Genomic DNA, 27,845 nt, shown 5'->3' on the forward strand with positions numbered 1-27,845 from the left:
ACACCTGTGTGAGCCTCCTGACTCACTTCCCCCCTCGTATCTTCCGCCACCTCTTCTCCACACGCAAGCAGCGGGGCCCAGGCTACCCCCATCACCGCAGGCAGGCTCCTGACCGCCTCCCACAGACACCCAAAACAGAGCAATGCCCGCTGCGGGGTCGTCTGTTTTGCACACCTGTCAAAACCTGGTGCTGGTGCTGTCTGCTCTGCTACTGTAACTCCCGGCCCCCTGGAGGCCAGGACAAGGTCTCTGCGCCCAGGTGAAGGTTCAGAGCGTTGTTCTTGGGTTTTACCCAGAGGCCTCACAGACCCACCCAGGGGGCTTCTTACATCCCACTGCCCTGATACACACACACACACACACCACACCACCCCCGGGCTTACTCGGGCCTCTTCTCTGGAGAAAGAGAAACACAGCGGCCTCTGCAAGCTGAGGGTGTAGAGAAGAGAGAAAGAAGGGACAGGAAGGCCCCAGGGCCAGGGTGAGGGTGAGTTAAGCTGGAGGTCACTTTAGCAGTTGCTCTGCTCAGCGGAGGAGAATGCAGCTAAAGTGACGAGTGGGCACCGCAGGGCTCAATGCCACGCATGCCTCTAGGCTGGTGACAAGTGGGCAGGCCTTGCGACAAGCGACGGGCACCGTCCTGTCCTGTTTGTGAGCAAACCCACGGGCCTTGCCCTCCGGGCGGGCAGCGCACTTCCGTGCGTGTGTGCCGGAGCTGCACGCAGGAGGCCGAGATCCCACTGGCCTCCAGAACGCATGGCTCAAGGTCCTCTAAACATTCCATCCAGAGAAGAAGCAAAGGTTTGGAAGATTTACCTGAGAGGCTCAGGTACGGTGTCTGCTTCCCAAGTTCCCACAGCAAACGGGCAGCCAGCTCTGACCCGCCGGGCTGAGCTGGGGCCGGGCTCAGGGGTGCTGGATGCAGCCCTAGGTCCAGGCAGTAAGCTCTGCTGAGCGCCTGCACCTGGGACGTGGCCGGGCACGGGCGGGGGGTGTGGACAGGTGACACCTACAACAGCACTCCTTCCTGCGGACCCTCCCCGCACACCCTTGCAGGGTCTTGGCAGCTGGCCTGCCCTCTGCGCTGGGATGATGTCGCGGAGAGCAGGGGTGTGAGATGACCTCCAGGAGACTAAGGCACCTCTAAGCGCTTTAGTCACAATGGCAATGCAGTCTCTGATTACCTAGTAACTGAGATGGGCTTTAAATAAACACGGTTCATCCAGTCCACAGGAGGGACCAACACGGCAGGACAGGCCCCCTTGCCTGGAGACGTAGGGGCACAGTATACAGACATGCATCCCTGGAGCCTGGGGAGGGTCCAGCATCACGGAAACCCTTTACGACATTGAGATTGTGTTGGATTTCACTTCAAGGTCCTTCCCCCCACCCCCCCACCCCCGGTCTCGGGGTCGTTTGAAGGGGAAATTCGGAAAAATCTGAGCTGGGGATCATTTCCCTGAGCAGGGCGTCACGGAAATGGATGGCCTCACGCTGCTGCACCTGTCTCCCTGGCTGCGCTCCTTAATCACCTGGAACAGAGCTGTCTTACAAGACGCCGGCAGCTCCACTGCCTCTGGCAGAGAATTATTCCAGAATCCTTTATGGTGTGGTCAAAGAAACATAAGAAGCCTTTACTAGAGGCGGCAAAAGAGGCTCAGGAAGGGGGCTCTGAGATCCGGTGTCTAGGGCCGGGCAGGGGACAGACAGCACAGGGAAGGAGGCACCTGCGGCTCCTGACCCGGCCCGTGGACCCTGCCGGCTGTTGGTTCCCAGCCGCCCCTCGCGGCCCTCACAGTTGCCCGTCACCCGAGTCACTGAGGAACCGGGGCAAAGAGGCCCTGCCCAAGGTCACCCCAGGCGAATCTGGGAGTCCAACCCAGATGCCCCCAACTTCAGTGTCTGTACATCCCTGTAGACCATATGCAGGATTCTCTGGACAGGAAGTATGTGGAGGCAAGTGAACGTTCCTGGGAATTGGGGGTCGTGTGAAAACTCAGGCCACAGGCTTCTAACCACACCTATTAACTCCAGACCCCCTGACTCCACGGTGAAGCCCTGAGAAGCCCCGGGGCTTCACGCAGCCGCTCAGATTTTTATTAAACTGCTGCACAAGAACATCATTTCTTCTCAAACGTGACAGCCTGTTTGTAGAGTTTGGCAGGGCAAGAAATTTCATTAATATGATGTCTGCTTCTGCAACTGTTTTCCAAGACCAGCTGCAGGAAGGATGGAGACAGAGGCATCCTTGCCCTGGAGGAGGGGTGGACGTCCCCTGTGAGTGCACCCATGTCGGGGGTCAGAGCCGTCCAGCTCCGGCTGGATGAAATCCAGCCCTTCTGCTTTTGTAAGTAGAGCTGGATGGGGCACAGCCTCGCTGTTTGGTTCGCACAGCGTCGTGGCTGTTTTGCTCTACAACCCAAAGCTGAGCGGCTGCAACACAGACCACACATCCCACGAAGCCGGGAAGATTTACTCTCTGGTTCTTTACAGACAAAGTTTGCCAACCCTGCTCTAAATCAAAATGGGAGGCTGTGAGAAAGCTGTCCGTGCAACATGGATTATTGTAATTCACTAAGCTCTCTGCCAACTACAGAACACGGCGACTCTCTGATTTTAGGTGGTTGAAGATCACCCCGTGCCCTCTCCCCACAGCAAAGCCTGCGCTGCCTGCCACCTCCTGGACCAGTTTGGTATCTTGCGCTCTTTTGCCATAAAGCCGCCCTCTCTCTCCCACCGGGGTCTCCCCCGTGCGTTAAGCAGAGAGCGCTGTCTCCGCCTAAACCCGGCTCAGCCTCAGAGCTCCTGCCGCGCTGCAGGATCCCCTGGGAGGGCAGAGGGCTCTGTGACAGTTTGCCATCAGGATGTGCCCCGTTTCCGTCTAACAGGGAGGTTCCCAGGAAAGCAGGTGGAGGCCAAGGTCCGCTTAGCTCAGTGCTGCCTCACTGGTTCCTTTTGACTGGCACCTGCATCTCACCTCTCCCCACCATCACTGACCCCGAGTCTGCTGGCCCGAGGACAGCCATGCCTTACCTCTACCGGGCCCCAGGACCTCAGGAGCTCCCCGCCCCCAAGGATGCCCGCATCACCCACTCCTCGGGCCAGAGCTTGGAGGAGCTGAGGCAGACGTGTCTGCAGAAGGGCGTTCTGTTGGAGGATGCAGACTTCCCAGCCAACAGCTCCTCTCTCTTCTACAGCGAGAGGCCCCAGCTCCCCTTCGTGTGGAAAAGGCGGGGGGTGAGTGCTGCCAGGGCGGGTGGGCAACAGACAGGGGGTGTGCAGCTCAGCAGCCCAGGAGGGGGCATCAAGGGAAGGATGGCCTGGGAGGCATGGGCTATGCACAAACTGGACTTAGGCACATCTCCTGAGAGCCCTAGAAGGTATGCGGTTTGAAGGCAGGAATGATGCTCGGGGGGCAACTGGCTGCTCTGGGTGGTGGCCAGGGTGTCTGGCTCCATGATTCCCCGCCGAGGCCCGGGACTCAGGATCAGAGAGGGTCTTGTCACAGGTGGTGAGTGGAAGTCAAAGCTTTATCCGGAAGTGTCGGGTGACATGTCCCACCAGAGCCCAAGGGCAAACACGCAGAAACGGGTGGGAGGTTGTTCCCTGCAGATGCCTTGCGCTAACATTGAGACAATGCGCCCGAGGTGCTCGGGGGCTTCTGGCCAGAGCCTAGGATGCTCAGAGTGGACAGAGGCTCACTCAGCGAGCGCTCAGGACCTGTGCGATGGACAGAGGGCACGTGAAGCAGGGATTCTCTCCCCAGATCATCTCCCTTCCTGGAGGGCAGCCACCATCTGTGTCCCCGCAGGCCCCCCGCCACCAGCAGTCTGGAGGTGATGGTCCCACGTGGCACCAGCTGGTTCCTGGGACCAGGAATCGATATTTGCCGTGCTGGATCAGTCAGGGCTCGACCTCTGACCGGGCGCCGGCTGGCTCTCCTTCCGCCAGGGAGGGTGCTGGTCTGGGAACGGCTCCTGTGGGGACAGGACGCTGTGGGCAAGGCTAAGGGTGCCGGACCCAAAGGGGAGACCCTGAGTGCTGGTGCCACCCTGCCGCTAACCTGACCCCTGACCGTGGTCCCAGGCCTCAGTCTCCCCACCTGTAAGGTGGGAACGTTAACGACCAACGTAGGTCCGACGTCTGGCACACGGAAGTTGCTCAACAAGTGACGGCTGTTGCTCTGATTGCGGTTGCTGTTACTGCAACAGCGCTGAATCCCATCTCACCACGAGCACCACATCGACCTCACCATCTCCCTACATTCAAATGATGTCGATATTGTAAACATATAACATGTCTACTTATAAAAAACAAACAAACACGAAAACCTCCGGCCTCTTCAGGGCCGGGCCCAAAGCACACGTAAGCTGTTATTTACACAGTGGTAAGCTCTTTTTAAAAAATTTATTAATTTATTTATTTTGGCTGCGCCGGGTCTTAGCCGCGGCACACGGGATATTCGTCGCGGCACGCGGGCTCCTTAGTCGCGGCACGGGGGCTCCTTAGTTGCGGCACGCATGCGGGATCTAGTTCCCCGAGTGCAGAGTCTTACCCACTGGACACCAGGGAAGTCCCACGCAGTGGTTAGCTCTTAATTGTTATCTCCCGTTGTAGCCTGTGTGTGTGTGTGTGTGTGTGTGCGTGTGAGCGCACATCTATATGCCGTGCTGCCCTGGTTCAGGAGGAAGCCACTTCTGGTTGTCCGGTATTTTCCTAAGTCTGACAAGCCTATCACGGAATGGCTCAGCCTTTCTTCTGAGAAATTCCAGTCTCTTCCTTTCCTCCTAACTCGTCTCCCTACTTCCAGCCGCAGCCCGTCAGGCCGCGCCTACTGCCACCAGGGGCCTTGCCGTCCCCGGCTCTGCACCCTCAGTGGGCTCAGCGATAGCCAGGAGTGAGGCCCAGGCTGCCCTGCACCCGCCGCCCCTCCCCGCGGTCGGCCCCCCCCGTCGGAACGCCCTGTCAACCTGGGAGGCCCTGCTCTGCCTGGGGAATCTGGGCTGTTGTTCAGGGGCCTCGCCCACCAAGCCTTCCCGGCTCCCTGCAGCACCAGCGGCCATCCCATTTCAGCACTCACGCTGTTTTAATGTAATGACCTGCCCACGTCCCTCCTGGCAACCAAGCCTTCTGAGAGGCAGGCCCTCATTCATCCCACACCCCACTGCACTCTCAGCTTCCAGCACCTTCTGTCACCTTCTAAACAATGATAGCAGCCAACAGTTACTATGACCGGCCAACACTGACTGTTCCAGGATTATCTCATTTAATCCCAAACAGTCCTAAAATCCGGGCATCGTCAATCTCCCCATTCTAGCGAAGGAGAAGCTGGAGCCTGATGGCTGACACGCACAGGCAGCACATGACAGAGCCGGGCACCTCCCCAGGCACTGCCCCAGAGCGTCGGTCACGGGTGTGACTGGAACCCAACGCCGTCACCCCCGTCCAGGAGGGCGCCCCCCCTCCAGCCTGCACGGTCATCCCCTGGCTTCAGGTGTCATTCTGGAGCCTACGGCTCGCCCTCTCTCTGCCAAAGTTGAAATTGCTCCACGATAAGAGCGTGACGTGCACAGGCCAGGCTGGAGACCGTCTTTGTGCCCTCCTGGAACGAGGGCCCCTGGGACCCCCAAGGGGTTCCAGCGCCCCAGACCTCAGCTCTGGGAGGTGCTCACCTTAACGTTGACGTCTGCTCAGTGTTGCCCCGAATGATGGGCAAGGCTCCCACCCGAAGGCCTGACACCTCGGGCCCCTCCACGCTCCGCTTTGGTGTATCATAACTGGGCAGCTGTCCTTCCTGCATTCCCTTTCAGAATCCGTTCTGCCCCTTGCTTGGTCTGCGGCTGCGTTCACCCGCTCTGTCTTCAGTCCCAGAAACACACTCTGCGTGTCTCCTACTCAGGGGGGCAGGGGCCTTGCGTCCCGTCTGACACGCGTCTGTGACGTCAGAGGCGAGGACCCGGGTGGGGATTGAGGCTGCTCTGGCAGGACAGAGCCCGGGGTCCCGGGACGGGGTCAGCCAGGGCAGCAGCGCCGCGGGAAGAGTCGCGGCGTCCCTCTGGGAGCCTCCGTGGCTCGGGCGCTGTCTGCCTTTCTCCTCGGCCCTCACGTGCTGTGTGTCCCAGCAGCGACTGCCTGGCCGTCCAGTGGGAACGTGGGGCGGGCGCTCTGCCAGCACCACCTTCTTGGCAAACACAGCTCTGCTTGGGGGCCGGGGAGTGGTGCCCGAGAGCAACCAGAGCCAGGAAAATCAGGGGACGTCCGGGGGTGCCGGAGAGGCGCCTCGTCCCCCTGGGAGCCCGGGGCAAGGAGGCTCCGAGGGGGAACCTGGGCCTGGGGTTGGGGTAGGAAGCGGAGGTCGCCTCGCGGGGAGGGCTGATGGGGACACAGCCAGGGTGCAGTGCAGCCGAGGGCCTCCGTTCTGCGCCTGCAGCCTGAGCCCCTCAACTCACAAGCGCCTCGGCTTCCCTTCGGCCCCCGACTTCCTGTCTGCCTGCTCCCATCTGCCGTCTTCCATGCAATTCCCTGCTGACTCTTAGGCCTCCTGAAGGCCCTGGTCCCGCCTCGAGCCTGGGCTGACGGCCCCTGGCAGCCTGCGTGCACCACGGCACATGGCCGAGACCTCCCTGCACGGTGGGGCTCCCTTTGGGGCTGCCCTGCCCCAGAGACCGCTGCGCTCCAGGTCCCCCTTCCCCCACCCCGTGCCCCCTTCTGCCTTGACGGCCCTGGGCACACAGCCGGGATCAGCGCACAGCCGTGGGTCGTAGGGCCCAGCCTCTCCCGCCTTGTTAGAAATGAGGCTTTTCCCTTCGTAAATTAAGTCCTTAAAGAGAAAAGTCTGTGTGTGTGGCTGAGCCCCTAATGAGGTACAAGGTGAACCGTACAGGCCCTGAAAGCAAACATTCCTGGACGCTCGGTCCAAAGTCCTCCAGGGAAACCACCTGCTGGTGCCCAGGCCATCCTCCCTCCCTGGGTCCCCAAGCCGCAGTCTGGGGTCCCCTCAGGTCTGTGGAGACCCCTCTGATCCTCCCTTCACAGGACGGTGGTTTCAGGTAACCCTCGTCCTCAAGCCCCCAGACAGCATTTGTCACGAACAAACACACCTCTGGGGCCCACACTCATATGCAGGACTCCCAGGCATAAGCGCCACGCACGGGAGCGCACACGGGGCACGTGCGTGGGCCTGCGCACTCCACATGCCCACACACGTCACACATTCAGCAGAGGAGGCACCCACGCCCGTCAGCACACGCGCCACGTGGCACATGGGCATCCGACACTCCCACGCAGCGCCCCGTCACACACAGATGAATATGTAGATCACAGAGGTTTTTCTTAGAGCAATGAAACTATTCTGTATGATACTGTAATGGTGAATATACGACACCATGCATTTATCAGACACACAGAACTTTAGAGCACAAAGAGTGAACCTTAATATATATGAACTTAAAACTCATCTAGGAGGATAAAGGAATCCCAGCCTGTGACAAAACAAGCTAATAGTATCACAAATCTATGAAACAAACTCATTGAAGGTGTAGGCGAGAAAGGCGCTGACCTAAGTAACTCTGGAAATGAGTGCAGTCTGTGAGATTGAAAGCCAGAGAGATTGGGACTTCCCTAGGGGTCCAGTGGTTAAGACTCTGCGCTTCCTAATACAGGGGGCGAGGGTTCCATCCCTGGTCGTGGAACTAAGATCCCCCATGCCGCGTGGCAAAAGAAAGAAAGAAGGACAGAGAGATTGTACACAAGCGCTGCACACTAGCTGGCAAAGTTGTTTCTCATGGGGTACAGGACAACAATTCTGATACCATTATGCATATCTACTGAATTGAACAATTAAGTAAATGGGTGGCAGATGGGAGAAGCCAGGTTTCTCATCGTTGGAGCGAGAGGTTACGAAGAAGCCTGGTGGAGGAGGCTAGAATGATATAAGTGGTCGTGTGTCAGAGTTGGGGACCTCAGTATGATCTCAGGTTTAGTTGAATAGAGATCGTTACACATCGATGAGTATATGCGTCACTCATGGGTTAGTACACAGGTATTATTTCCTTGTTTGTCAGCTGAGAGGGCCTATGAACAACGACAATCCCATCGCAACAAGCACTCTTACTTCTCAGGTCTTGGTTTCTAACACCATTCTCCAATCAAAGGAACCAGGGCTCCTTGGAGATAAGGCTGATTGTAGGACTGGGGCAAGAAACACAGAAGATGAGCCTAGAGTATCTTGCAGTGTCAGGAAGTGAATGCGTGTGTGTATGCTTTAAACACACACACACACACACACACACACAGTGACGGAGTTATGTCAAAGGGACACAGGAGCCAACCGAAGGAGCCGAAAGTAGCCAAAGCTGGAACAATTAAGCAGCAAAATAAGTAAAATGGCATTGGATTATAAATCAAAGTGTAAAATTAATATTCATGAGTCCATACTGATGTAAATAAATCATTGAATAAATAAACGGGGGAGAAGAGACAAATCTGCCACATAGAAGAGTTCCGGGGAATTTCTGTAGACTCTGCCCTCAAGGTCTAGCATGACCCCCACTCCTAAGTCCTTCCAAAGAGGACAGTAATGGGGGGTGAGAGGAAGTTCACAGAGGAGAAACATGACAGACAGGAGACCTCCGCCAGTGATCAAGGCGACATCGACAGGGACAAGTCATGAAGACGCGATGTATGCTCGCTGCGACATGATGAGAACGGTACCTCACCCCAGTCTATGCGTGAGAAAACCAGCAGACACATCCCAACTGAGGAACATTCTACAGAACACCGGCAGTGCCTCAAAACTGTCCAGGTCTGGGAGGGAGGGAGACACAAGAGGGAAGAGATATGGGAACATATGTATATGTATAACGGATTCACTTTGTTACAAAGCAGAAACTAACACACCATTGTAAAGCAATTATACTCTAATAAAGATGTAAAAAAAAACTGTCCAGGTCATGAAAAACAAGGAAAGCCTGAGAAACTGTCACGGGCCAGAGGAGCCTCCGGAGACTTGACTAAGTGTGATGATGTGGGATCCTGCAATGGGATCTTCCAACAGCAAAAGCACGTTAGGTGAAAACTAAGGAAACGGGAATATGGTGTGAACTTTAATAACAATGACAAACTGGTTCAGTCACTGTAACAAAGGCACCGCACTGATGTAAGCTGTTAATGTACAACCGTATCAATCAAAGAGATGAAGAGAGAAAAGCGGCTGGGACTACATGGTTCCAGAAAGCAGGAGAAATGCCTCCATCTCCCTCTCGGTCTCAGTACTAACAGCTTCACGCTCAGGCCCCATTCCACGTGAGACGAGAGGAGGCTCATTTAAACCTCACAGCAGCCCTAGGGGGAAGAGTGCAGCCCCATTTTGAAAATTAGGAAACTGAAGCACTGAGTGAGAACAGCATCCCTCAGCTTGTAAGTGGGGGAACTGACACTTGGACCTGCAGTCTGTCAGGAACCAGGGTTCTCGGCCTCCTTAATCAATAGAGGCTGACCAGAGGCCAGACAGGAAAGTCAGGCAAGGCTTTATGGGGGCCCCTGCTGCAGCAGGGGGTAGCGAGATCAAGCAACATGCTTCCTTTTCCCCTGGGGGGATGGGGCGGCGAGCTTGTTCCTTATACGGGGTGAGAGTAGCGGTGTGTCCAGGGGTCGGGCGGGAGGCGTGGCCTAGGCGGTCTGCCCACCCCTTAGGTGGCGTTGCGTGCGGGGGGCGTGCGCAGCGCCCCGCTTTTGCTCGCGGCGCTTCAAAAGTGGCAGTTGGTTATTTTTCTTGGTCTCTTTTGTCCAGAATTTGTCTCAACTGTGCATGCACGTGGTTATTTTTAGTCCCATACAGTTTCTTTGTATTCGGTTGCTCAAGGAGAGGTGTGTCCAGGTGCCAGCACGGCAGCCCTGGAGCCAAGGGTCCCAGATCCCCGCCTGTCTCCTTACCACCACACCCACTGCCTCTCTCACAGAGTTCTCAGCAGCTCTGGTTTCCTCAGAGCTCCAAGTAAACCCCATCCCTGCTTCCCACGTTCTTCCACACCTCCAGCCGGGGCGAGCCCCGGGAGGTGGTTCTTGGTTAGAAAAACTCTGGCTGAGGGGCGCCACCTAGTGGTAATCCTTGTTCCCTGCAGCCGTTGCCAGGCTTTCTTGCCGCCCTCACAGGCTGAACGGGAGCTACGAGGCTCTGAAGCGGGGCAGCGCCATCGAGGCCATAGAGGACTTCACCGCGGGCGTGGCAGAGACCTTCACAACCAAGGAGGCTCCCGGGAACTTCTCTGAGATTCTAGACAAGGTCTTGAAGAGGGGCTGTCTGGTGGGCTGCTCCATTGACGTAAGTCGCTGGCTGGCCGCATCCCAGGCACTGTTCTAGGCTCAGATGCCAGGCTGCCCACGGAAGAGGCATACATTGCAGGGGGGCGGGGGCAATGCTTATTCATTTTAATTAAAACAAACGTTTGTGTTTAATGGTTTTCGAGTTGCAGAGGTAAGACGCCCTTGCTGTATCAGGTGGAAGAATCCTGAGATGACGGACAGGGCAAAACTCTGTCTCCCTCCCCCGGTCCATGCCGGGACGCCTGTCGGGTGTCCATCACGCCTCTGTCCTCGCTCATGCAACAGGCACGCGCGTATATGCACAGACTCGGGGGCGGTGTTTACTGAATGGAACCTTACTATTCACTTTCCTGAAACTTGTCTCTTTCACTTCATAGATCATGAAAAAATATATCCGTGGAGAGAAACAGAACAGCATTTTTTCTAATTTCTTTATGCATACAAACACACGCATGTGATTTTAACCGCATCTATTTTTTGAATCCTATTCAACTTTTCTATTTCCTCTTGGATTATCCTGGGGAATTTATCCTTTGCTAGTAAATTTCCTCTACTTTTTCAAGTTTGTGACATAGAATTGCATGTCATAGGGTTATATTCTTCTTACTGCCTCTTTGGTGTCTGTCCCTTGCTGTTGCTATGTGGTGGGAAAGGTCAGGTTTTTCTGTTTGGGGGCAAGAATGTCAGCTCTTCAGTGAAGTCCAAGCAGAGAACAAGGGGCCTCCACCCTGGGAAGAGGCTGGGAATCGCTGTATGTCACTGCTCACCACTTAGGGGGCTTCCCGTGTACCCATTTTATATGCCCACTCACAGGGCCCTCACCTGAGGGGGCAGGAGGGACTGCGCCAGACACAGAGCTGTGTCTGGCCAGCTGGGGAAGGTTTGACGTAGATACTGCTCCTTTTTTGTTTTAGATCAGCAATGCTGCAGAACCTGAAGCCCGGACACCTTTTGGTCTCATTAGGGGTCATGCCTACACAGTGACGGGCGTTGACCAGGTAGGCAACAGGGACCCCTGTTGACAGGGTATGGGGACAGACTTCGTAAACCTATAGAGCGCATTGCAGTTTAAACTGCAGTTTTGGACATGACAGAGGATGTCTCATCCACAAAAGAAAGGCTGGAATTCAAAACAGCAAATGGGAGAGAGAGAGAGAGAGAGAGGAGAGAGAGAGAGAGAAAAGAGGGAGAGAGAGAGAGAAGAGAGTGAGCGAGCGAGAGAGAGAGAGAAGAGAGAGAGAGAAGAGAGAGAAGAGAGTGAGCGAGCGAGAGAGAAAGAGAGAGAGAGAAGAGAGAGAGAGAGAGGAGAGAGAGAGAGAGAGAAGAGAGAGAGAGAGAGGAGAGAGAGAGAGAGGAGAGAGAGAGACAGAGAAGAGAGAGAGAGAGAGAAGAGAGAGAGAGGAGAGAGAGAGAGAAGAGAGAGAGAAGAGAGAGAAGAGAGCGAGCGAATGAGAGAGAAAGAGAGAGAGAGAAGAGAGAGAGAGAGAGAGAAGAGAGAGAAGAGAGCGAGCGAGCGAGAAAGAGAGAGAGAGGAGAGAGAGAGAAGAGAGAGAAGAGAGAAGAGAGAGAGAGAGAAGAGAGAGAGAGAGGGAGAGAGAGAGGAGAGAGAGAGAGAAGAGAGAAAAGAGAGCGAGCGAGCAAGAGAGAAAGAGAGAGAGAGAAGAGAGAGAAAAGAGAGAGAGAGAGAGGAGAGAGAGAGAGAGAAAGAAGAGAGAGAGAGAGCGACCTGTGAGGCCGGCACAGTATAAACTTGGTCAGCAGCTGCAGGAACCTGGCCTTTGTTTTTTCTGTTCTTTTCTTCCCTGATTCCACGTCAGTCCTGTCATAGTCACTGTTCTCCAGAGAAGCCGCACCCGTAGGCTAAGTCTGTATATGGAGAGACGTAGTAGTCGGAATTGCTCACCTGATTATAGAGGCCTAGGAGCCCTGCCTTCCACGAGCTGGAGCCAGTGGTGGAGTTCCAGTCCCAGCCCAAGAGCCTAAGAACCAGGAGAATCAGTAAGTCCCAGCCCAAGAGCAGAAGAGGCCCAAAGCCCCAGCTCAGCAGTCAGGCAGAGAGGGCAAATTCTCCCTTCCTTTGCCTTTTTGTTCTTTTTGGACCTTCAGCTGATTAGATGGGGCCCACACACAAAGGGGAAGGCCATCTGCTGTATGCAGTCTGCCAGTTCAGATGCCCATCTCATCCAGAAACACCTTCACAGACACACCCAGAATAACGCATAATCAGACATCTAGGCACGCCATGGCCCAGTCAGGTTGACACATAAAATTAACCATCACAAGTCCTATTCTCTGCAGCTGTAGCTCAGGGTGGCACTAATCCCCGGGGTGGGGAGGGGGCGCAGCCAGACCCCACGTGGCACCACTGTAACCTCGGGGAGTGCTTTGTTTGGAGGAGTGCGCGGGAAAGAGGAGGGGAGAAAGTGAGATGAGAGAGGAAGATGAGAAGCAGAGGGTGGCGCCCTTGCAGGGTCAAGTTCAGTGAAGTCCAAAGCGTTTCCCTCCGCGCCCCGCTTGGGTGAATCTCAAACCCAGTCGGTAGCGGACCTGGGCACCTCCGGTCTCCTCCAGCAGCTGCCATGTTTTGAGCGACATGCTCCAAATGAGTGGGGAGCACGGGGTGCAGAGGGAGCCTGTCCCTCCCCCTCAGCGGGCGGCGTGATCAACGTGTCCTAGAGGGAGAGGCAGCTGGACTCTTTGCAGTGTTAGCTCCCTCCTCGCCCCTCCCTGTCTACACACGCCTTCCAATCATTCACTTGAGCAGGCCTGTGATTCCTGATGTCAGATCTTCTAAATGTTACTCCAAGTGATGACAGAAACCTTCCCATCGTACACTCTGTTCAATTGCGTGTGCTTCCCCTCCACCTGTAAGGAATTCACCTCCCCACACATTTCAACGAATGAACCTCTTTCATGGCGAACTTGGACTCTGGAGAGGTCCTACTCACTTAAATGACTTTGCACGTAAAAAGAGAACATTTATGCCAAACTGTTCTGAGAACTAAAATTCCTGGATCGTTGATGAACCGAAGTCTTTGACTCTCACCCTTCCACCCCCAAAACCTCTCTATGCATTGGTGCACTTTCCTGCTCTGGGCAGAGCCTGAGGCCTGAGTCCTCTTTCTGTCCTGGCTCAAGGGCTCTCAGTGTGGCAGCAGAGACCCTCATGTGACCCCTGAAAGGGGGAGAAGATCGGAGTTAGAAGACTCAGTCGTGGGTTTTTGTTTATTGCAGTTGTTTAAACTCCCAGCATGTGCTTATATTCTGATCATCTGGGGGTCAGATGATAAGGATGAAGAAAACTCAGTGTTAGACCCACTGACTGCTGGATTCTGAAGATACACGATAAATAAGACTCTGCCTCTGCCTCTGGGGGCTTCCAGTCTAGAGAGAAAACTCACTCGTTTGAAGATTCCTGTGGACTCACTTCTTGTTCATTACAATTCCGCTTTGTTTCCCAGATGCGACGTAACCATTCTGGGGTGATTAACGTAACATCGCGTTCAATCGGAATTAGGAAATTTTGAGGGCTAGTTAACAACGGATGAGTTCTTAGTGTGTCAACAGGCTTTCAGAAAAGGCGGCCTCAGCTGGAGAGAACCCACCCTGGAGCTCACAGATGGATTTAGCATCTCACATTTCTCTGACGCTTTTCCCTTTTAGGTAAACTTCCGAGGCCAGAATACAGAGCTTGTCAGAGTCCAGAACCCTTGGGGCCAAGCTGAGTGGACTGGGTCCTGGAGTGACAGGTCAGTCTCCGCCCATCCTTCTGACAGATCCCCACCTCCCTACGGTTCACGGGGTACGAGGCCAGGGCAGGCTTGTGCACGTGTGAAGAGGGGGCAGCCTGACTACAATTCTCTCCAGGCTCCCGTTCAAGGAGGGTCCTGTCCTGCGTCTGGACCTTACTTCTGCCCTCGGGCCCTCCACGCTCTCAAACTTGAAGACTCACGGTGCCCTTTACCTTTCCCAGAGTTGTGTTATGTCAGTGACTGTATAACCTCCCATGGGAACTTTAAATCCCGTGATGTGGTGAAGGCTTCACCCCAGTGATGAAGAGCTTGTGTGTGTGTGTGTGTGTGTGTGTGTGTGTGTGTGTGTGTGTGTTGGGTGCAGGTGGGGTGGCAATGAGTACTTTAGGTGTGAGAATCCCTGAAACATTGCCAAGCAGGTCGCTGAAGTGTTCTCTCTCATGGTCACTGACCATTGGCCAGAGGCCCAGTGGCCCACAGTGAGACAGAGGGAACGGAGCAGGAAATTCACCCGTCACAGAGCAGCCGCCTGGGCTGTTTATACGGCCCCTGATTGTACAGAGAGGGCTGCCTGTCTTGTATGTGTCCCCTCCTCGTTCCCCGGGGAACAACCTAGGTGACTGGGATGGGGGCTGTTCCAGGTCAGGCAGGGCCCCCTAACCCGTCCCCACTCCTGCCCACCCACGGCTTGGGGGGCCCCAGGGAGCCTGGCAGCGAGTCTCGAGCTTCAGTGAAACGGGGCAGCGTTTGTCCTCGGCTCCCACAGAGGCACCAACCCCCCGGCCGTCGGTGTGCCGGGGGCTTCATTAAGCAGACTCCACAGCCCGGGCCTGCCTGTCGGCCCCATCGCGGGGCTCGTGCCACCATCCCTGCCGTCCGCCGGGCTTCTGTCTCCTCAGACCCATCGAAGGAGGGAAGAGATCAGCCTCCCTCTCCAGTCGGAAATGGAGAGAAGGAGATAAACCCACATTAATGACACGGCTTCCTACGGTGAATAGATTTGGAGTCTCTCGGTTCAGGGATCGCGGTGTGCAAAAGGGCCGAACCCTTTTTCCCCCTCCTGGGAAACACGCAGAGGGAGAAATAAAGGAAGTGCATTTTCGCTGGCTCGAGGCTGGACACCAGCTTGCCCTCTGACCCCACTCGGCCTTGGGGTAACGGGGAGCTGGTCCACGAGCCGATCCCTGACACTGACCCTGCCTGCTGTGAGAACAGGGCTGAAGGGGCTGCGTACTCCCCCAGGCCCATGAGGTGTCTGGGGAGGGGCCCTGGGTACTGCGCTTCCCCGGACAGGAGAGATGTTCTACCTGAGTTCTCCCCGCCCCCATCCAGGACAAGGTCTACAGGTGTAGGTGAGGTAGACACATCGCTTACAGCACCGCAGTGGTGGTGACTCAATTTGAACTATTTAGAGGTGCTCATGGGGGTCACAGAAACTCCGTGCACCTGGAGGTGGAACTCCTGGGTTTGCAGGACAGTGGGCGCTGTACACCTGAGGCTTCTTGCCCATAGGCGGGCTCGTCTACCTGGCAGAAGCCCACCGGGCTTCCTAGCGCGGTCTTGTGAAGAAGGCACTTGCTGTGTTTAATGTCAAGCACGCGTGAACATGCGGTATTATCACCACTCTTCAAAGTGTCAGCTTGTCAACCACGAGGAGAGGTAGACGGAGTGTCCCAGGCCCCACATCTCAGCCCGCTGTGGCTTCTCGCTGGGCTCCTTCTGCCACCCTGTTCACGTTCAACTCCCTGTGACGGCCCCAGGAGAATCTTCCGTGGAGGAGGGTCCAGTGGTCCTGAGGGCCTTTTTGCATCCGCTGCACTTGGAGATGTACTTTCCCACCAGCCTTTCCACGCACTGGCACATTTCCAGGGCCCTGCTCAGGATCCACTCCCCACATAATGTGGACCCTGGTCCCTAGGGAGGGGCAGGTCCCACCCCAAGGCCAGTGTCGTTCCCATTGCCGTCCGTGACCTTGTGCCTAACGCTGGCTTTGTTCACCCCTAGTTCTTCTGAGTGGCGTTCCGTTGGCCCAGCCGAGCAGAAGCGCCTGTGCCGCGCTGCTCTAGATGATAGGGAGTTCTGGTACCATGCTTGTCTCTGTTTTCCTTTCCGCATTAACTCCTTCACAGGTGTGAGCGTGTCTCACTGCCCTTAGGTGTAAGAAACACTGCTTCTTCTATTTTCTTTTATTTTCTTGGTAAATCAAATCCATTTGTCTCAAAACCCAGGCTGGCAGAGAATGTAATGTCACGTTTGGGGGACTCACCCTATCTGCAGGTTTAAGAGGCCCAGGGGAGTTAGTGCGATCCAGAAAACGTGGGGCTGAGCCTCTGGTCTCCGGCCCAACCTCCTTCCTCTGAGCACTCCATCATCCCCACTTGCACGTGAATTCGAAGACAGGCAGCCCTGACAGGTACACTCCCTCCGTGCCCAGCTTGGTCACAGGGACCCTTGAAAGCTTCTACCTGAGAGCATCTAAAAATACAGACCTAAGTGGGAAGGAAACATACCTAACCTGGACTTTCCACAGGGCTGAGTCTCCATTTAACTGAAAACTTTAATGGGCCCTGGTCTCTGGAGGCTTTTTTCAATCTTATTTCTTCCCGTCGGGTCCAGAAAGAGTTGGTGCATCCAGCCCTGCAAGACCACAAATCCTTTTTGTTTTTTTAAGAAATACATACTTTAAAAATTTGTTTATTTTTGGCTGCGTCGGGTCTTAATTGCAGCATGAGGGATCTTTCGTTGTGGCGCGCGGGCTCTTCTGTGGCACGTGGGCTTAGATGCCCCACGGCACGTGGAATCGTAGTTCCCCAACCAGGGATCAAACCCACGTGCCCTGCGTTGGAAGGCGGATTCTTAGCCACTGGGCCACCAGGGAAGTCCCACGGCCACAATTTCTGGATTTCTAGCTCTCTTCCCTTTCATGTGCTCAAACCAGTCCGTTCTAGCCTGAACTCATCTCTTTTTTATGACACCTTATTAAATACAACATGCAAAAACTAGCACACGTGATTCATATTCCAGTTTCTTCCCTTCTTTTCCCCTCGAGCGCAGCGTCAGTGAGCGTTTGCTCTGGCTGCAGTATATTTACGTATTTTACAGACAACAACTGTGGCATTTTTGCCCTTAATAACATGGACATCTATTTTCCAGCTCCAATAGTCCCTTTCATCCTGCTGCCCAGCTGCTAAGCCGGCTCACATATTTTAGATTCCGTTATGGTGGTCCCACACTTCCAGTGACTCCAGGTAGCTCCAGCTGCCATAACAAATAGACTCAAAATGTATAGACTCAAACGCAATCAAGCGTATTTCTCACTCATTGTAACCGTCCAGGAGGACATTCTTATTCTGTGGGTGGCTCTCTCCATGCAGTGATCAGGGACTCAAGCTCCATCCTTCGTGTGGCTGGAGTGACACAGTCACCTGCAGAAAGCCAGCAGAAGAGGGAAGAAACAAAAAAACCTTTGGAGAAGATATCCCCAATTCCTAAAAGCCTTGACCCAGAATTAAGACACGCCACCGTTTTCATCCTCCACTAACTGGAAGGCCCCGCCTGGTGAGTGAGCTTGGCGTCCTGCTAGCCATCTGTCTCAGGAACCATGAGTTCATAAGTAGAAGAAGTTTGTGGAAAACAATCAGGGTGTTTGAGAGATTGACAAGCTGTTGAATTGGACCTTAGACACACATCGACCTTGAATTTTGAGTACTGTACAGGGTTGATGAGTTACATGAAGAGAGCAGACCCGAAGAAAGCGAGGTCTGGAATTCGGATTCTCCCACGAATTGCCGAATAAGAGCAGGCGGGGGGAACAGAGTTTGAGAGGCTGCGTGAAGTCAAGCTAGTGGAAGGAAAGTCAGGCCCAGAAGGAAGGAGAAACAGGGCAGAGGAAATGAGGAAACCCCCAGGGAGAGACCCAGCAAAGGGAGTGCCCTGTGCACGGCCCACGGTCCAGCCCTGCACCATGACTGCCCTTCCAAAAGGAGCTGCGCCCGACCCCTGGGGCTGAAACTGGCCCGGGCAACGCGTGACACTAAAACTGTCAGCACTCTGAATCTGGAGCCTTTCCTCTGGGAATCTTGACACTAAAGCCTTTCCAATCTCTTTCCACTTTTATCTTTTACCGCCCCTCCTCCCAGGACATACTCCCCAAACTTTCCCCTCTCTCATTTACGAACTCCTCTCCGTCACCGAATCGTTTTCATTCGCAGTACAGTGCTGTCATTTCGCCTACTTCAAAGGAAAAAAGTTCCTCCTGGGGCTTCCCTGGAGGCGCAGTGGTTGAGGGTCTGCCTGCCGATGCAGGGGACGCGGGTTTGTGCCCCGGTCCGGGAAGATCCCACGTGCCGCGGAGCGGCTGGGCCCGTGAGCCATGGCCGCTGAGCCTGCGCGTCCGGAGCCTGTGCTCTGCAGCGGGAGAGGCCACAACAGTGAGAGGCCCGCATACCGCAAAAAAAAGTACGTGCTCACACCCACTACCCCTACCTGCACCCCGGGGACCCCAGGACTCCCATGGAGGGGACGAGGGACGTGTGACGGACGCCTGCCGCCTCGAGCTCCCCCAGATCCCCTGCTCCTCCCAGCTGCAGACCGGCTTTTCAGAGCTGACGTTAGGTAGACTTTAAAAATAGCTTTCATTGCGCATTTCTTCCTTTTCTAAAAAAATTATTTATTTTATTTATTTATTTTTGGCTGCATTGGGTCTTCATTGCTGTGCGCGGGTTTTCTCTAGCTGCGGCAAGCGGGGGCTACTCTTCTTTGCAGTGCGCTGGGTTCTCATTGAGGTGGCTTCTCTTGTTGCAGAGCACGGGTTCTAGGCACGCGGGCTCAGTAGTTGTGGCGTGCAGGCTCAGTAGTTGTGGTTTGCGGGCTCTAGAGCGCAGGCTCCATAGTTGTGGCGCACGGACTTAGTTCCTCCGCAGCATGTGGGATCTTCCCAGACCAGGGCTCGAACCCTTGTCCCCTGCATTGGCAGGTGGATTCTTAACCACTGCGCTGCCAGGGAAGCCCGCTCATCTCTTGATTACACTAATGATTCAAGTTTATGGTAAAAGATTCTGAAAAATGCAGAAAAGCCTAATGACAGAGGCAAACATCACGGCTAATCTCACTACCCATAAATAACCACTTTAACATATATGTGTGTGTCTTTGTGTATGTGTTTATGTACCAGATGTGTAGTCTGTGGGTGTGTGTCTCTCTCTGTATATATAGGTACACACATAGTAGGTATTACCCTGTAGATGCAATATTATTTTTGAATTAACAGCTTTGAGAGTTAATTTGCATACTATACAATTTACCCATTTGAAGTATACCACTCTGCTACGTGAAATAAATCAGACAGAGAAAGACAAATACTGTGGAATCTAAGAAATACAACCAACTAGTGAATATATAACCAAAAAGAAGCAGACTCACAGATATAGAGAACAAACTAGCAGTTACCAGAGAGGAGAGGGAGGCAGGGGTGGGGGAAATAGGAGGTACAAACTATAGGGTGTAAGACAGGCTACAAACATGTATTGTACAATAGAGAATATAGCCAACATTCTGTGATAACTGCAAATGGAAAATAACCTTTAAAATTGTATTAAAAAATTTTTAAATAACATATACAAGTCAGTGGATGTTAGCATGTTCATAGAGTTGTGCAACCGTCACCACAATCAATTTTCGTTTGATTCAGAGCACTTCATCCCTCCAGAAAGAAACCTCGTACCAGTAGCATTTACTACCCTCCCCCGAACCCCCAGCCCCTGGCAAGCACTCATCCGTTTTCTGTCTCCATAGACTTGCCTGTTCCGGACTTTTCATATAAAAGGAATCATATAAAATGTGCTTCTCTTTGGCTGGCTCCTTTTGCTTAGCCTGACACCTTCTAGGTCCATCCATGTTGTAACGTGTCAGGACTCCTTCACTTCTTTTTATGGCTGGATACTATCCCATTGTCGGAATATACCAGGTAGGGTTTATCCATTCATCCGTGGATGGACACTTGGGTTGTTACCCCTTTTTCGTTATCATGAATAATGCTGCTATGAACATTCGTGTACAAGCTTTTATGTGGTCATGTGTTTTCATTTCTCTGGGGTGTATAGCTAAGACAACTGCTGGGTTAAATGGTAACTCTATATTTGCTTCTTAAGAAGCTGCCTATTTTCTAAAGTGATTTCTGTACCTTTTCACTAGCAGTATGTGAGTGTTCAAATTTCTCCAATAATTTTAAACCCTGTCTCCTAAACTTAATTTTTATGAGCATTTCCCCAGAAATAATCCATCATGTGGACATAAACTGTTGTCCATGCCCTTCCATTGGTCATTTATATCATTTCTAAGTTTTTGCCATTACAAGTAACCTGATGGTAAAAATCTTAACTTATAATTCTTTGCTTGGGACTCTTGAAACTCGGATAAAGAGTGGAAGGATATCCCCATTTTTAAAGCTTTTAAAGCTTTTTTTATATTTTGCAAATGTTCCTTCCCAAAGGCCATGTTCTACTCTCACCAGCATCTTAAGAGCGACTATATCACCACCCTCACCAACCCGGATCTAACCACCCTGCTGGACTTTCAGCAGATGGAAATAGGTTTATCTTATCAGGGGTCAACTGAATTCTGCTTTCTTGTGTGATTTCAGAAACGGACATCAAATTCGAGAAGCTAAGCCTGACTTCCTGTAAAAACATCATTTCTCTAATGGAGGTATCCTTCCAAATATGCAGGCAGAAATAGATGTTAAGTGTTTTTCTCTAATGCAGACTTCCCTGGAATGTGGAGAGTCTTCTTCACAGAGAATAACCAAAGCCTGGGAGACACTGGTGCTAGAATTGGAACAAAATCAAGAGGCACAGGGGACTTCCCTGGTGGCGCAGTGGTTAAGAACCCGCCTGCCAATGCAGGGGACACGGGTTCGAGCTCTGGCCTGGGAAGATCCCACCTGCCGCGGAGCATCTGAGCCCATGCGCCACAACTACTGAGCCTGCGCTCTAGAGCTCGCGAGCCACAACTACCGAGCCCGTGCGTCACAACTACTGAGCCCACGAGCCGCAACTACTGAAGCCCGTACACCTACAGCCCATGTTCCACAACAAGGGAAGCCACCGCAATGAGAAGCCCGCACGCCGCAAGGAAGAGTAGCCCCCACTCGCCACAACTAGAGAAAGCCCGCGTGCAGCAATGAAGACCCAGTGCAGCCAAAAATTAAAAAAAAAAAAAAAAAAGAGGCACAGACTGGCCAGTGGGATAAATGTTTGTGAAGGGACTTGGGGATCTTTTTGCCACTTTGGGGTGCTGTCCAGGGCAATGAAGAGTTCTTCATATGTGTGTTTACAACCTTTCTTTTGCCATCCCCCCTCACCCCTGCCATGCCCCCTCTCCAGAGATTCATGGCTTAATAATTAACCCCCCCTCAGAACCCTGAGTCTGTGTCACACATGTCACCCATGTCAGCCCATTGCCTTCCTCCCCTGCAGCCCCAGGAGCCTTGGGGTGACATGATGCTCACATCTTTCTTTCTTCCTTAATTCACTTGCACACACCAGTGGCAATGGGAAGCTAGGGTTTGGTGAATTCAGAGTGTTCTGGGACAAGCTGAAGAAGTGGATGGCATGTAACCCAGCCAGTGCGTGGCTGCTAGGGGACCGTACAAGCCTAGAGCAGAAGGGGATTTTATTTTATCTTATTTTTAAATATTTATTTATTTATTTTGGCCGAGTCATGTCTCAGTTGAGGCATACATGCGGGACCCAGTTCCCCGACCAGAGATGGAACCTGGGCCCCCTGCACTGGGCGCACAGAGTCTTAGCCACTGGACCACCAGGGGAGTCCCAGAAAGGGATTTTAAGGGTCCAGGTGCTGCCGACCAGAGGATCTGTGTTTGAAAAGGTGGAAGGGAGGAAATCAAGATGGAATTCCCATATTTACTCCCCGTACTTATGGCAGTACCGCAGGGCTTCCACCCAATATGAAAGGAAAACAAAGGGACCCACACTTTTGGAGACGCTAAGCCTACCATTGCCCCTTCCGCCTGGTGAGAGGCGTCTCTCCCCTGCGTGGACCCCATCACTGCCATCAAAGGAGCCTCAGCGGGGGCTTCTGCGTGCTCGCATTCTCAGTGCCTCTGCTCTCCCCCTACAGAACCTTTTCCTTCAGTTTGACGCTGACAAATCTGGCACCGTGTCCCCCTACGAGTTGCGGACCGCCCTGAAAGCCACAGGTAAAGGGAAGCCTGGGCCGCGCAAGCCGTCTGCGTGCCGGGTGCTGTCTGCGGCAGCCACTCACCTCTCGCGGCCCAGGGAGGGGGCTGGACTTTGACCAGAATCGATGCTTCTTAAGGGCGGGGCCCAGCCTCAAATTCAGGACTTGTTCACTCTCATCAGGGATCTTTAACGTGTATCCACTGAGGCTGAACTCAGCCTGACCCCCCGAGGCCTCAGCCTCTGGGCAATTCTCTGGCCAAGCAGAGTTATATACGACTCTAGTGGCAAACTCCCAAACCTTTAATTTCTGCTTTCAGATGGCGATTAACACAGAGAGGCAGGGCATGTCCATCCCATGGTTTGGGGTCAGGTTTGGGGTACACAGAGTTCGTGTATCCCTCTGCCGCGGAGGCCCGTCTCTGGCTTTGTCACCAGCAGACTGAATCCAAACCAATGATTCCGTTGTCGTTTATACCCATTTCCTGAATGAGGGATGGGCTCCAGGTGGCATTCCTAACCCTCTGGCAGCCCCTGCCAGGGCAGTCCGAGTCTCTGGGGCTCAGCTGTCCTTTGCATAGGACGGCCACTGCAGCCTACACCCCGCCAGGCCACAAGGCATTGCTCACAAAGCAGGCTTCACACACATACCCCTGGGCCCGGCCAAAGCCTGGAATCTGGTTCCCTTCCAAGTAAAATAAACATCGGGAAACACTGTCAGCTTCATGGTATGATAATGGGACAAAATCAGGACCAGCTCGGGTCCTGTGTGATGGCAAAGAAACGAAATTAATTATAAATGTGGAGAGTGCCACAGAGGAGAAGGGCCTGATCTTCTTAGGGTCTGGGGACCTGGTTTCTAGGGCAGAAGGACAGAGCAGGGGGAAAGGGAGCCCTTCAGAGAGGGAGGTGTGGCCACGTCCTTCTTTTCCCGGCTTGGGGAGGGGGAGGGAATCGGCCCTCACCCCGCCCTCTTCCTGCCCCACCCAGAGCAGCCGCCAGGACTCTGGGTGTTGCCCCCAGCCAGCTCCACTGTGCAGGCTCCAGAAACCATGTCCTTCCTCTGGACTGGCCCCCTCTTGGTCTGGAATCGGGAACGAGGACACAGGAAGACCCTGGGCAGGCTTCTAAGCAATACGTGGAACATTTCCTGGAAAGGGAGCGCGCAGGCTGAACTGAAAGAAGGCAATGCTGGTTAGACATCAAAGCCTTAAGTGTTGAATCTATAAGGAGCGTTACCATCTCTAAACTCGTCATTCGACCGATGAGCAAAGAGGTCGAATGAGCAAAGAGAAGGGAAGCAAAGCACCCAGGCCCAGGTTCTCGCTCCATCGTGGGCGTGTGTGAACGAGCCTAGCGTGAGGTCTCACTGAGGGCAGCGGCATAACTCGGCCTCCAGAGCCCCCAACACCTCTGGGTTAAAATGCCCATGAGAAACAGACACTTACTGCGGGTGTCCTGGCTGGAATCCCCCCAGGGCCAGCGGGAGCTGGAAGTGGAGCCCTAGAACCAGAGGGTGGCACCGGACTTGGGGCTTAAACACTGCCCAGCATCAAGTTCTCCCAAGCAAGGCTTCCTGAAACGTCAGCAAGACCCTATGGGTGATGTGAGGTCAAAGCCAAGACCCTGACCTTGGCAAACTCAGAAGGTTCACCAAGTGACACTGTGGGTTCCCCAGTGTCCCCCGACAGAGGCGCACGGTCATACTGCATCGGAGCCAAGGGCGCCGGGTAGACCCTGGCTCCCTCCCTTGGGGCAGCCCTGGGCTGACTGGGGCCCCTGAAGGCGCACCCGTGGGGCTCAGCCAGGGCGGCCATCCTCCCCGTCTCCCCTCAGGCTTCCAGCTCAGCCCTCCCCTCTTGCAGCTGATCGTTCTCAGGTACGCAGACCAGGAGCGCCAACTGGGCTTCGATGACTTCCTCAACTGCCTGGTCCGGCTGGAGACTGCAAGCCGTAAGTGTCCGGGGGGCTGCGTGTTCCTGAGCCCAGGGAGAGCACACCTCGCTCCATCACCTTCCAGGAGCATGTAAGGGGCAACCTGCTGAGAACTGCAGCAAAGGCGGGCTGAGCCACACGCCCCGCCATCTGTGTGCCATGTGCGGCTAGCCGAGGGGCGGGTGTGCACGTCTTCTCTGCAGTGCGCCTGGTACCGTCATCCTCCATCCGCTCCCAGTGTCTTTGTGGGAGGGTAGCTGGGTGGGGATGGGGCTCCTGCCGCGCATCAGAAGAAAGGTCAGATCCCATCACAGGGCACAGAACCGGGAGTCTCTCTCTCTCTACCTCTGTCCCCCCTGCCCTCCTTCCCTCTCCATCCCTCTGTGTTTACAAAAGCCCTAGACACTGACCCGATTGTCTCAAAGAAGATCTGTTTGTTAGCCCAGGAAGAGAGAGAGAGAGATTACGTACAGGTGGTCCTTGGCGTTTGCAGTTCATAGCCGCCCACCCCTCACTGGGTAGTCACACAGTTGAAGCTGAACGGAGCACATCCAGAGCCTGTGACTTAACACCAGGGTGACTGCTGTGCAGGTGTCCCCTCGGATGCCCACGCTCTGGGGTCACCATCTGGGATCTTAATAATTTTTAAAAATATTTATTTATTTATTCATTTATTTTGACTGTACGGGGTCTTAGTTGCGGCATGCAGAATCTTTAGTTGCAGTGTGCAGACTTCTTAGTTGCAACATGCATGAGGGATCTAGTTCCCTGACCAGGGATCAAACCCAGGCCCCCTACACTGGGAGCGTGGAGTCTTACCCACTGGACCACCAGGGAAGTCCCTTGAATCTTAATAATTTTTTTTTTTTTTTTAGAGTTTGTTGTTGTTGTTGTTTTTAATTTATTTTTGGCTGCTTTGGGTCTTCGTTGCTGCACGCAGGCTTTCTCTAGTTGTGGCGAGCAGGACCTCCTCTTCGTTGCGGTGTGCGGGCTTCTAATTGCTTGTGGCTTCTCTTGTTGCAGAGCATGGGCTCTAGGCTTGCGGGCTTCAGTAGTTGTGGCGCGTGGGCTTCAGTAGTTGTGGCTCGCGGGCTCTAGAGCACAGGCTCAGTTGTTGTGGCATATGGGCTTAGTTGCTCCTCAGTATGTGGGATCTTCCCGGACCAGGGCTCGAACCCGTGTCCCCTGTGTTGACAGGTGGATTCTTAACCACTGCACCACCAGGGAAGCCCCTTAATAATTTTTTTTTTCCTTAATAATTTTTTTAACAAGGGGTCCCACAACAAATAATGGAGCCAGTCCTGCTTGGCACTTTCTAAAGTATGTTTACTGGGTGACTTCCAGGCACTGGCTAAACAAAGGCAAAGTCTGTGCTCCTCGGTTCCACGGTGGGGAGCTCCCGCTGCTTCTTTCAGGACACTTAGAACACACGGAGTTACTCATTTGAAGCTTGTCTCCACCAGACTCTAAGCTCCAAGAGAGCTGTACTGAGTGGACAAGCAAGGTACACGTGATGACTGATGGGGATGATGGTCTGAGACAGGCGGGCAGGTCCTGCAGGGCCTGGCGGGTGACCTCAGGGCCCAGGCTTTCTCTGGGTGTGAGTGGGAGCTAATGAGAGGTGCACTGTAGAAACAGCCTCCTCAAAGGCGGTCGCTTATTAGACTTACAGGCCAGTCAGCGCTGACCTCGAGAGAGTGAGATTTTGGTGGCTTCTCTTCTCTCAACTGCCCTTTTCCTTTCTGAATCCCCTCAGGCCCAGTCCTTTCCTGTAGGGGGTTCTCAGCTCGTTCTTATAATTGAGGAATCCTAGGGAGAAGACACTCAAAACTGAACATCACTGGTCAGTTTAGCTAAAAGCATATCAATATTATTGATCTTTTCTAAGAACCAACTTTTATTTCCTTGATTTTCTCTGTTCTTCAATTTTCTAGAATCCTTCTGTTAGATTCACCATCTGGAGAACTTTAAAAATCCCAAAGCTAGGGCTTTACCCCAGGCTGATTTTAACTTTATTCTAGAAATTTTTGCTCATACACCTAAGTATAAAGTGTGATACGGAGGGTGGGAGGGAGGAAGACACAAGAGGGAAGAGATATGGGAACATATGTATATATATAACTGATTCACTTTGTTATAAAGCAGAAATTAACACACCATTGTAAAGCAATTATACTCCAATAAAGATGTTTAAAAACAAAACAAAAAAATAATAACCGGTCCCCGTGTGCCCTCCACCGGTGCCTCTCAAACCCTGCCCCATGACAGTCCCCAGGAGAGCATCCCAAACTGTTAATGGTCAGGCTACAAAGACCAATTAAATTAGAATCTAGGGGGTGGCAACACAGCATCATCTTTATAAAAATTCCCCAGTGGTTCCAGCGCCTTCCACCCAGCCTCACTTGTCACCTTGCTCATCTTTTCCACATGACCCCCTAAAGCATACTGTTTTTCCTGAGTTATTTAATAACAGGTCTCAGAAATTTGGTCCTTTTGTCTGTAAACATCCCTATCAGAGAGACTTCTTTTTAACATAATCGTCATGCCGTTCGCACCCCCACAAACTTCTCAGTGAGTTCTCAACATCCTCTAAGCCCCGGTCCACACTGAGATTCCCCAGGTCTCCTCAGGACCTACTCACTGCACGTGGCTGCTGGGTTCTGTCCCTTTTGTTCTGTGGCAGCCCCTCCTACTTCCTGGGGTATTTTAAAGGTCCCAGGTGAGGCTCAGGTAAAGCCAGTGTGGACGGGTTCCACCACCTGGACTAAGATGGGGAGACTGAGGCCAGGAGAGGAAAGTAACTGTCTCGGGTTATTCAACGAGGCACACAGGCTCTCTTCTACCCCAGCTCTGCCTGCGTGTGGGACCACCAGCGCTCACCTCCTCAGAAGGGACGTGCAGAGACTGAACAGCTTTCAAGACTCATGCAAACCTTTATGTACACGTGCTTTTTTTTTCCTCTGGGGAGAAGGTCCATGGATTGCAAGGGCTCTGTAGCCCCCAACAGTTAAGATAGGGGAGATGTTTCGGGTCCACGAGCTGGCCGGCTGGCCCACATACAGTAAATGAAGAGACCCACTCCCCAGTGCTCAGGCCACCGGCTTCTGCCATCACAGGAATTCCAGAGGCTCCCCCCATTGAGAGACACCCCGCTCAGGGGGCCTGAGTCTGGCCGCCGCCCTAGAAGATGCTCACCTCTTAGCAACGGTTGGAGCGGCTTCTCCACCAGCCTCTCGGAAGGCCCCTTGGCCATGGGAAAATAGCTAAGCCTGTTGAAGGAACGTCTCCGCAATGATACCTTTCTTGTGTCTCTCCCATCAGGGATGTTCCAGGCCCTCGGCACGAAGAACAAGGAGTTCATTCATCTCAACATAAATGAGGTATGACCCAGCCAGACTTCCCGCTCAGGGACCCAGCCAGGGCTAGGCACAACCCACACTCCATAATGCTTGCTGAATGCATGATCACATGGGAGGGTCCACATCTACCCTCAGGGTAATAATAATAATAATAATAATATTGCTAATAGTTGTGAGGCACTATTCATGTAGCAGTCAGTAGAAGCCTACAGTAGCCCTTTGAGCTAAGGACTAATAGTATCCCCATTTTGCGGAGGTGGAAACTGAGGCATAGAGAG

The 27,845-nt window shown here is 53.5% G+C and overlaps 1 protein-coding gene across 1 annotated transcript; it reads left to right on the forward strand.

The window, feature by feature from the left end:
• The first annotated feature begins 3,024 nt into the window (after positions 1-3,024).
• Positions 3,025-27,594, forward strand: CAPN9 (calpain 9). Its single transcript, XM_027094057.1, has 11 exons — positions 3,025-3,237; positions 7,036-7,049; positions 10,153-10,321; positions 11,238-11,321; positions 13,987-14,072; positions 16,080-16,204; positions 20,716-20,778; positions 21,613-21,683; positions 22,215-22,293; positions 24,110-24,226; positions 27,530-27,594. Exons 1-11 carry the CDS (start codon positions 3,025-3,027, stop codon positions 27,592-27,594), a joined length of 1,086 nt encoding a protein of 361 aa, XP_026949858.1.
• Positions 27,595-27,845: the final 251 nt, after the last annotated feature.

This window comes from Aethalodelphis obliquidens, unplaced genomic scaffold (genome assembly GCF_003676395.1).
Source record: "Aethalodelphis obliquidens isolate GAN/ISIS:26980383/991018 unplaced genomic scaffold, ASM367639v1 scaffold87, whole genome shotgun sequence".
NCBI lineage: Eukaryota > Metazoa > Chordata > Mammalia > Artiodactyla > Delphinidae > Aethalodelphis > Aethalodelphis obliquidens.